The sequence below is a fragment of the Primulina tabacum genome, chromosome 1 (assembly GCF_025594145.1).
Source record: "Primulina tabacum isolate GXHZ01 chromosome 1, ASM2559414v2, whole genome shotgun sequence".
NCBI lineage: Eukaryota > Viridiplantae > Streptophyta > Magnoliopsida > Lamiales > Gesneriaceae > Primulina > Primulina tabacum.
Genome location: NC_134550.1, coordinates 54,646,228 through 54,657,266, shown reverse-complemented (window position 1 = coordinate 54,657,266; position 11,039 = coordinate 54,646,228). Strand labels below are relative to the sequence as shown.

Genomic DNA, 11,039 nt, shown 5'->3' with positions numbered 1-11,039 from the left:
AGAACAAAATCAAATATCCAACAAAAATGGTTATTTTTCAATTTTTTGTTGTTGAGATATTTTGTTAATTTTTAAACACATAATGCATGTTTTCTGTTTGCTTAGATTACTTGGTTTGAAGTGACTTAGAAAGTATTAAAAAAATTGAAATATTTATTCGTTTTTACCTTATGTATCAGAATATCAATAGATAATATTTTTTATTTATTGGGGCAATTGCAATTAGAGGAGTTTTTTTACCCTAGCATTAACATGTTTGATTGTTATATGTCATTTGTATTGATCATGTAATTGTGTTTGGATTGTTTATGTGATTTGTTTGTTTGCACAAAGAAAAGAGAAAACAAAATCAAATATCCAACAAAAATGGTTATTTTTCAATTTTTTATTGTTGAGATATTTTGTTAATTTTTAAACACATAATGCATGTTTTCTGTTTGCTTAGATTACTTGGTTTGAAGTGACTTAAAAAATATTTAAAAAATTGAAATATTTCTTCGTTTTTACCTTATGTATCAGAATATCAAGAGATAATATTTTTTATTTATTGGGACAATTGCAATTAGAGGAGTTTTTTTACCCTAGCGTTAACATGTTTGATTGTTATATGTCATTTGTATTGATCGTGTAATTGTGTTTGGATTGTTTATGTGATTTGTTTGTTTACACAAAGAAAAGAGAAAACAAAATCAAATATCCAACAAAAATGGTTATTTTTCAATTTTTTATTGTTGAGATATTTTGTTAATTTTTAAACACATAATGCATTTTTCTGTTTGCTTAGATTACTTGGTTTGAAGTGACTTAGAAAATATTAAAAAAATTGAAATATTTCTTCGTTTTTACCTTATGTCTCAGAATATCAAAAGATAATATTTTTTATTTATTGGAGCAAATGTATTTCCAAACTTCTGTCTATAAATCAATATTTAAAATTTTTATGACATTATTATATTCTCTAATCAATTTGTTTTACTTAGATTGATAGAAGGCATTTTAGTTTGAGTTTTTATGTATTTGCTTATATTATTTTTGTAATATTATTTATTATGAAAATAATAGGTGAACTACAAAATTTGGTAGGTCTAAGAGTCATCTGGTGAACGACAAATATGAATAAATTATTAAAATATATAATATCCAGTAGATTTTTGGCATGCGATTTTGTTATAATTCAATGATTATGCATGATTCTAAATTTTTATTATATCACAAGTTAACACATGTCTAATATTTTTCTATGGTTTAAGAAAAATTGTGTGACTTCCTCCAATATTATCTCGATATATTTCGAGGTGACAACAAGATTGTTTTTGTCTCTTTTTTTAGTCAAAGTGTCTGACCAGCTAATTCATAACATATATGATGGTAGCATAGAAAACCCCTCGTCAAATAAATTCACTTAGCCAAATATTGAAATTCAAATAAAATTCTACAATATTTCATCAAATTAATTTTGACTATCATAAAATGCTCATGAAATCTAAATGGTTATATTATTAGATGAGAATCATGAGATATTGAATGAGACAAATACTTTGACATATATTTGAATGATATCTCATATGCATATCTTAATTACATTATTCGTATCTCTTCTCAAGATTTTTAAAATACAATAATTAATTTTGTATATCGTTCCACAAGATATAAAATATTATAAAACAAAATATAAACTCGATAGAAGAAAATTTGTTTAGTTTCAATGAATAATATAATATTATGTTCTAAACGCAACAAATGAGATTGAAACTATATCATCCTCATGACATGATGCACGCAATCATTATTTCAAAGCTTCCAAAAAATGACGATCAAGATGACTTTCTTCAATTGCGTCAAATTAAATGAGGACACAATTCTAAGATATAGTCATTTGAAGAGATTTCAAGTATTTTTCTCACAGTGATTGAGAAATAGTTGTTAAAAATTTATTAACCTTATAGCTATATGTTGATAATATTGATACTAAATATATAAAAATGATATCACAAATATCACAATATTTGAAGAAGGTGCAACATCATTCATTGGTTATGTTGTTGAAGAATATATATGTTATACATATTTTTAGTCACAAGTGAAAACTTATCACGAGTAAAAGCATTTTTTCTTGATGATTGTCAAAAGCGGAAAAATCATTTAACAATAAAAAAATAATCGGGAAAATAAGATTATCAGATAAAAACAATGTAGAAAACAGAAAAATGACGTGATAAAGAAGCAAACTACGAGCATGTCAGATCCCCGATAAAGATTGTAAATAACATAATAGATGTTAAAGACGATCAGATACTTGCTGAACATACCAAAATAGTTATATGCATATTACAACAAACTGCGACAAAGAGTTGTTGAGTTGTCAAAATCAACCAAGAAACATATTGGAAAGTGTGTCAAGTGGATAAGATAATTTATCTGATTCATATACCGTCTATTAGGTGCACGTCCAGCTACTGAACTCCACTTAACATTAACTGCTCTAAATATTTAATTTCTTTTATATATTAATATATATACATTAATATATATTCTGAGTAGGTCTGAGGTTATTTTGTTGAGATGAATTGACTTGATCTATATTTAAAGTTCAATATTAATATATATACATTAATATATATTTTGAGTAGGTCTGAGGTTATTTTGTTGAGATGAATTGACTTGATCTATATTTAAAGTTCAAAATTATAATTTTGATATGAAAAATAATTTTTTTATATCAATTTATAAAGTAGGTCGAGTGGCGTCGGATAAATTTTTTTTTTATAAAATTAACTTGCGAGAACTTTTCGTTTTTTAGTTTTTGAATTTTTTTTGTTCTAGAGTGTACCGATAAATGCTTGATCCTCTCTCCAATTATTGGTTTTTGTTCTCCGCACTTTGTCATTCTTTATTGTCTTATCTCATCGATTTTGCTGATATCGCTTTAAATTTGAGCTACGCATGAATATTTCACTTGAATGCATGGATGTTCTTCGAACGAGGGTTGGTTACACTGTTAAGAATTTTAAATTTTTGAACTGTAAATTTTAAATTATGGATAATAAATGTTAAATAACAGTTTTTATAGAGATTTTTGTAAATATTTCATTGGATAAACTGGTGCAACAGCAGTTTATATACTCCCAAATGTTCAAAGTTCAAAGTACTGAATAGTATTTTTACTATGGAAACATAAATGAAAATGTGAGGTTTACATTTGTTTTATTATATAATCCGATAGCAGGGGTATCCAATGTTTTCATCAGATAGCGAGCGGGCCAGTAGTTTCAATTTCTTCCTTTTCAACTGGTCGTTTTCCAAGAAACCCGCGTTGTTTTTCCGCTGAATGGCAACCACCAGCGGCGGCGCGGGCAGATTGAGCTCGCAGAACTTGCGAGACTTTCTGAGAATCGAAGAAGAAGACCATCACCACATCCTAATCAACAGAGCCACCACAAACAGCGCCGTCGAACGGAACTCTATTTCCGGTCTAACATTAAGCGCCATTCTCGGAGATAAAGTGAGACCACCAGCCGAAGAGCCGCGGCCACGTGTACAGTCTTACCGGACTCTCTTAGATATTATCCAAGATGATCAAGACCCCCTCGGGGAAGACAGCGGACAAAGCTGGCGACAGTTGACGGAGAGGCTTCGCCTCAGATCCAGCGGCTCCGGTTTGACCTCAGCAGCCCCCAGCCTCACCGTTAACAATACTGACGCCGGAAATCGCATGATGCCCTACCGGCTCTCCAGATTTTCTTCCGATTCGACTGAGCCCAACATTTCAACAGAAAGAGCAACCGGGAGATTTGAGCACACGAGCTCAGTCCTCCCAATGAGAAGATTGCAAAGGGAAGTCGATAACATCAACCAAAACAGTAATCCAAGCGAGGGAGGCGGCGCCGGCGCCGACGCCGTGGAAATCGAACAGCAGCAGTACTCAGGGAGAGTATCTCTGATGACGTTGTTGGCGGAAACGGATGCACATCTAGGACTAACGGATGGATCGATTTATATGCTGGAGGATGAAGAGAAAGGAATTGATTTGGAAGAGGTCGCCGGCGGTGGAGGTGGCGGAGGAGATAACCATTGCTGTGTGTGTATGATTAGGCGGAAGGGGGCGGCGTTTATTCCGTGCGGGCATACATTTTGCCGGCTGTGCTCCCGGCAGCTGTTGGTGGAAAGACGAAATTGCCCCCTTTGCAATGCCCCGATACACGAAATTCTTGATATCTTCTGATCATCAATCACCCGTTGCTTTTTCTTTCTCCCACTTTTTTCTTTTCATTGTGACAATTTTACAATTTCTACGAGAAAAAAAGGAAAAAAAAAATCATCGCTAAGATCTTTTTTTATTATTATTATTTTTTCTCGGATTTGATTCTTTAATTTCGTCTTACGTTGATATTGTTGTGAAAAAGTAAAAATTTATGGTAAAAAGTAAAAATCTCAAACTCTCAAAATTTACCAAACTACACACTTTATAATATTTTTCTCTCTACTCAATTGTGATTTTCTTCACAAATGAGAGATCTATTTATAGAAAATCTTTACAAATAATCCAAAAATAAAATACATCATTACCTACATCATCACACACTAATTTTCAATATTTACAACTCTTATTTTCAACATTCAAATATTCAACATTCAAATATTCAATACTCACATTTTAAATATATTTTTCAACACTCCCCCTTGTGATGATGATCATAATGATTGTCTTCATTACGTGTTTTTATACTGCCTCATTAAAAACCTTACTAGGAAAAACCCATTGGGATAAAAACCATAGTAAGGGAAAAAGAGTGCAGTCACGTAAACTCCCCCTCATGTTGACACGAACAATTCTTCACAAATTTCGTAGATTGCGCATCCCAATATTATATATGTGCTTTCTGAATATTGACGTAGGAAGTGCCTTTGTGAAGAGATCTGATGAGTTTTCACTTGATTGAATGTGACGAACATCAATATATTTATTCTTCTCTAGCTCCTTAGTGAATGCGAAGAACTTAGGAGGAATATGTTTAGTTCTGTCGCTTTTTATGTATCCTTCTTTCATTTGAGCAACACATGCAGCATTATCTTCATATAGTATCACAGGCTTCTCATCAGATGATAATCCGCATGAAATTTGGATATGTTGGGTCATTGATTTTAACCACACACATTCACGACTTGCTTCATGTAGTGCAATAATCTCGGCATGATTTGATGAAGTTGTTACGAGCGTTTGTTTCTGAGAACGCCAAGATATTGCAGTGCCTCCACGAGTAAATACATATCCAGTTTGGGAACGTGCCTTGTGTGGATCAGATAAGTATCCAGCATCAGCATAACCAATTATACTTGGATTAGCATCTTTTGAATACAAAAGTCCCAAGTCTGTCGTTCCTCGTAGATAACGGAATATATGTTTAATTCCGTTCCAGTGTCTCTTTGTTGGATATGTGCTAAATCTTGCCAACAGATTCACGGCAAAAGATATATCAGGCCTTGTACAATTTGTAAGGTACATAAGGGCACCGATGGCACTTAGATATGGTACTTCTGGACCAAGAATATCTTCATCATCTTCACATGGACGGAATGGATCCTTTTCTATGTTTAATGATCTAACAACCATTGGAGTACTTAAAGGATTTGCTTTATCCATATTAAAACGTTTAAGGATCTTTTCTGTATAATTTGTCTGGTGAACAAACATTCCACATTCTTTTTGTTCAATTTGTAAACCCAGACAATACTTGGTTTTTCCAAGATCCTTCATTTCAAATTCTTCCTTCAAGTATGACACAACTTCTTTCTTTACTCGTTCCAATGATGTTTAAATCATCAACATATACAGCAATAATTACGCATCCGGATGTTGTTTTCTTAATGAAAACACAAGGGCATATTGAATTATTTACATATCCCTTTTTCATCAAGTGATCACTTAGTCGATTATACCACATTCGACCTGATTGCTTTAACCCATATAATGATCTTTGTAATTTCACAGAATAACATTCCCTGGGTTTTGAACTTTGTGCTTCAGGCATCTTAAATCCTTCAGGGATTTTCATATATATATTACTATCAGGTGATCCATATAAGTAAGCTGTAACAACATCCATAAGACGCATTTCTAAATTTTCAGATACCGCCAAGCTAATCAAATACCGAAACGTAATTGCATCCATCACAGGAGAATACGTTTCTTCATAATCAATTCCAGGCCTTTGAGAAAAACCTTGTGCAACAAGTCGAGCTTTATATCTTACTATTTCATTTTTCTCATTTCGCTTTCGAATAAAAACCCATTTGTATCCAACAGGTTTTACACCTTCAGGTGTAAGGACTATAGGTCCAAAAACATTACGTTTATTTAGCGAATTTAATTCAACCTAGATGGCATCTTTCCATTTTATCCAATCCTGCCGATTTTTACATTCACCAAAAGATTTTGGTTCATGATCTTCGTTATCATTTATGATGTCGATTGCCACATTATAAGAAAATATATCATCAATTTCATCTATATCTTTTCGGTTCCATATTTTTCCAGTATTAATATAATTGATAGAGATTTCATGATTCTCGTCAGTTTGTGGTTCTGATAGAACATTTTCATCATCATGTGTTTCTTCAGGAACACCATTCTCTATTTTGTGATCATCATGTGTTTCTTCAGAAACGTCATTCTTTATTTTGTGATCATCGTGTTTCTCTATGAATTTTCTTTTTCGAGGATTTTTATCCTTGGAACCGACTGGCCTTCCACGCTTCAGGCGTTTAATGACATCATGAGTATCTTCCATTTGTTTCTTTGGAATTTCAATTCGAGCAGGGGCATTTGCAGCATGTATATATGATTTAGTTACCCCTTTTGTGTCTGCAAATGCATCTGGTATTTGATTTGCTATTCTTTGCAAGTGTACAATTTGTTGTACATCTTTTTCACATTGTTTTGTTCTTGGATCCAGATGTAACAATGATGATACATACCATGTAATTTCTTTTTCGGTATGTTTCTGTTCTCCCCCTAACATTGGGAAGATTTCCTCATTAAAATGACAATCAGCAAAACGTGCTGTGAACACGTCGCCTGTCTGAGGTTCAAGATATCGAATGATTGATGGACTATCATAACCGATATAAATTCCAACCTTTCTTTGAGGTCCCATTTTCTTTCGTTGCGGTGGTGCAATAGGCACATACACCATACATCCAAAAATTCTCAGATGAGAAATGTCTGGTTCTTTACCAAATGCAAGCTGCAATGGGGAGTATTTATGATATGCACTTGGTCTGATGCGAATTAATGAAGCAGCGTGTAAAATTGCATGTCCCCATATAGAAATAGGGAGCTTTGTTTTCATTATCATTGGTCTAGCAATCATTTGCAGACGTTTAATCAATGATTCAGCCAATCCATTCTGTGTATGTACATGAGCAACATGATGCTCAACAATGATTCCCATAGACATACAATAATCATTGAAAGTTTGGGAAGTAAATTCACCAGCATTATCAAGTCTAATTTTCTTGATTGTATAATCGGGAAATTGATTCCTCAATTTTATTATTTGAGCAAGTAATCTTGCAAATGCAACATTTCGAGTTGATAATAAACATACATGTGACCATCTGCTGGAGGCATCAATCAATACCATAAAGTATCTGAATGGTCCACATGGTGGATGGATTGGTCCACAAATATCACCCTGAATACGTTCAAGAAACATTGGTGATTCAGTTTGGATTTTGACTGGTGATGGTCTTATAATAAGTTTTCCAAGAGAACATGCTTTACATTGAAACTTATTATTCTGAAAGATCTTCTGGTCTTTCAGTGGATGACCATGTGTATTTTCTATAATTCTTCGCATCATTGTTGAACCAGGATGTCCCAATCGATCATGCCAATTGGTTAATATCGAAGAATTATCAACTACCATGTTTGATTCAATGGGACTTATATGTGTATAATGCAATCCAGTAGGGAGCATTGGTAGTTTTTCAATCACATATTTCTTTCCTGATTTATATGTGATAAGACACATATATTTCTCATTCCCTTCATTCATTGTTTGAGTATCATACCCATGGGAATATATATCATTAAAACTCAACAAATTTCTTTTCGATTGTGGTGAATATAAAGCATCATTGATCAAAAATTTTGTACCATTAGGTAACAAAAATTGTGCTTTACCACATCCTTTAATCAAGTCTACAGGACCTGATATTGTATTCACCGTTGTTTTTGTTGGTTTTAGTTCCAAGAAATATCTTTTATCTCGGAGGATAGTGTGCGTTGTACCACTATCGGGTATGCAAACTTCAGCTTTGCTCATAGCATTTTCCATATTTGAACTTCAAAAAAATATGCAATGAAATAAATTACTTGCAATATATATTTAAATATAACACAAATCATAATTATACAATAAAACATTATTCTATGAAAAATAGATTATTGTACATTTATATTCTACCATTATATTGTTCATTTTCAGAGAAATCGTTGAGAAAATCTGCAGCATCAATATTGTTCATTTCTATCCCACCAACATATTGATCATTTCCAGAGAAATCATTCATAAAATCACCAGCATCAAAATGAGTTGAATCACTCAAACGGTCACTACGTTCAGTGAAGTTGGTCTCCTTTTCTTTCCCCTTTAATGATTCTTTATAGAGTTTACAAAGGTGCTCAGGGGCTCGACAAACTTTGGACCAATGTCCTGGAGTACCACATCTGTAACAAGAACTTTCATATCTTTTTGAGTGCTTCTCATTAACACTTGTATTCTCATGATGCCTTTTCTGTGGATGGTTTGGGACGTTCTTTTGAGATGAGTTATAAAAATAACTATCTCGATTATTTTCAAAACCACGGCCTTGACCACGACCACGGCCAATTCCACGTCCACGTCCACGTCCACGACCTCGACCTCGACCTCGACCAAAACCTTGTCTTTGAATTTGATTTTGGTTTCCAGGTTTAAATTCATTTTTACTTACAGCATTTACTTCTGGAAATGCTGTTGATCCAGTGGGTCGGGACTGATGATTTCTCATTAATAGCTCGTTGTTTTTTTCCGCCACAAGAAGACAGGCGATGAGTTCAGAATATCTCGCGAATCCACGTACTCTATATTGTTGCTGTAGAGTAATATTTGATGCATGAAACGTGGAAAATGTTTTTTCAAGCATCTCAGATTCTGTGACCTCATGTCCACAAAATTTTAATTGCGAGATTATTCTATACATCGCCGAATTGTAATCACTGACTTTTTTAAAGTCTTGGAATCTCAATGTATTCCATTCATCCCTGGCGGTCGGAAGTATAACTTCTCTTATATGTTCGAATCTTTCTTTTAATCCCTTCCACAAAGCCATGGGATTTTTTTCAGTCAGATATTCACATTTCAATCCATCGTCGAGATGTCGACGCAAAAATATCATGGCTCTTGCCTTTTCTTGTGACGTGCATATGCCATTTTCTTTAATGGTCTCGCTTAGACCCAATGACTCAAGATGCATTTCTACATCTAGAGTCCATGGCATATAATTCTTTCCCGTGATGTCGAGCGCAACAAATTCGAGCTTTGTTAAATTTGACATGGTGGTACTAAAAAATTACGATGCATTTTATTAGTTAATAATTATTGCAATACAAAGTAACGGATAAACAACAAGTACAAGTATTTGTAAAAATAAAGAAAACACACGAGGAGTATATTCTCCGATAAATAAAAGACTCGTGAGTATGATAACCAAAATAATTAAAAATAACCTTGAGAAAGCCATCTTCTTTTTTCTTCGAAAAATTTGATGATGAATAATTTTTAGAGAAGAAGAGAAAGTTGGAGTGATGGAATGTGTTTGTGAGATCATATTTATAGGGCAAAAAATAGCCGTTGTTTACCATTTATGACCGTTGGGGTACAAAAAAAATAAAGGTATGTATTTGTATAATTTTATGATAATAATATGATATATATGATATTAGACATGTTTAAATAATTATGTATATCATATCATAATATTATAATGAGTGTCATAATTTATTTTGTTTAAAAACCTTATAGGCTTTTATACTTGTCGTATCCCTTACCGGGAGTGTGGGATGTCGTCTTAACATCCTCCCAGGATTTATAACAAGTTTATGAAAAATTTATTTTTATTATTTCTAATAATAACATTATATTGTATATTAAATAAATACACAATAAATAAATAACAGTAAAATAAATATAATTATTTTTGTTACCTTTTTCTTCTGTTTGGAGCTTGGAAAAGTATGTAGGACTTTTAGAGCTTCGTGCTGATAACGTGTTGTGAAAAAGTAAAAATTTATGGTAAAAAGTAAAAATCTCAAACTCTCAAAATTTACCAAACTACACACTTTATAATATTTTTCTCTCTACTCAATTGTGATTTTCTTCACAAATGAGAGATCTATTTATAGGAAATCTTTACAAATAATCCAAAAATAAAATACATCATTACCTACATCATCACACACTAATTTTCAATATTTACAACTCTTATTTTCAACATTCAAATATTCAACATTCAAATATTCAATACTCACATTTTAAATATATTTTTCAACAGATATTTCTTTTTTCCAATTTTTTCTGGACATTCGTTTTCGTTATAATATCCACCACCTCCATATATCACATATACATTATATAAATCTCACATTTGATTCATTCATTTTATTTTTATTTAAAAGTAAATAAATTCAATTTTAAATTAATAGTTAATTAGTCGATAAAATATTTTTTTAATATTTTTAATAAAACTAATAGTTAATATTTTAATATTATTAAAAAAACTAATTTTTTAACTATTTAAATAAATTATTAAATTAAATAATATACATATATATTATATATATAGATACATGGAATTAATTATGATCACTTTTTCACTTTCAAATTCAAAAGAAATACAATAAAATATAAAAAAAAATGAAGTGACGTGGGCTTCACCCGTATTGGGTTTGAACATGAATGTAGATGTCCTTGTAATTTTATAGTTTTCTACTAATT

General features: G+C 32.1%; 1 protein-coding gene across 1 annotated transcript; it reads left to right on the top strand.

Moving 5' to 3' along the window:
* Positions 1-3,245: 3,245 nt before the first annotated feature.
* On the top strand, positions 3,246-4,362 carry LOC142519804 (uncharacterized). Its single transcript, XM_075622830.1, has one exon. It carries the CDS (start codon positions 3,329-3,331, stop codon positions 4,220-4,222), a length of 894 nt encoding a protein of 297 aa, XP_075478945.1. The 5' UTR covers positions 3,246-3,328; the 3' UTR covers positions 4,223-4,362.
* Positions 4,363-11,039: the final 6,677 nt, after the last annotated feature.

What these genes read in the sequence shown, in the direction of transcription:
- LOC142519804 (XM_075622830.1), top strand. Translation starts at nt 3,329, where the DNA reads ATGGCAACCACCAGCGGCGGCGCGGGCAGATTGAGCTCGCAGAACTTG.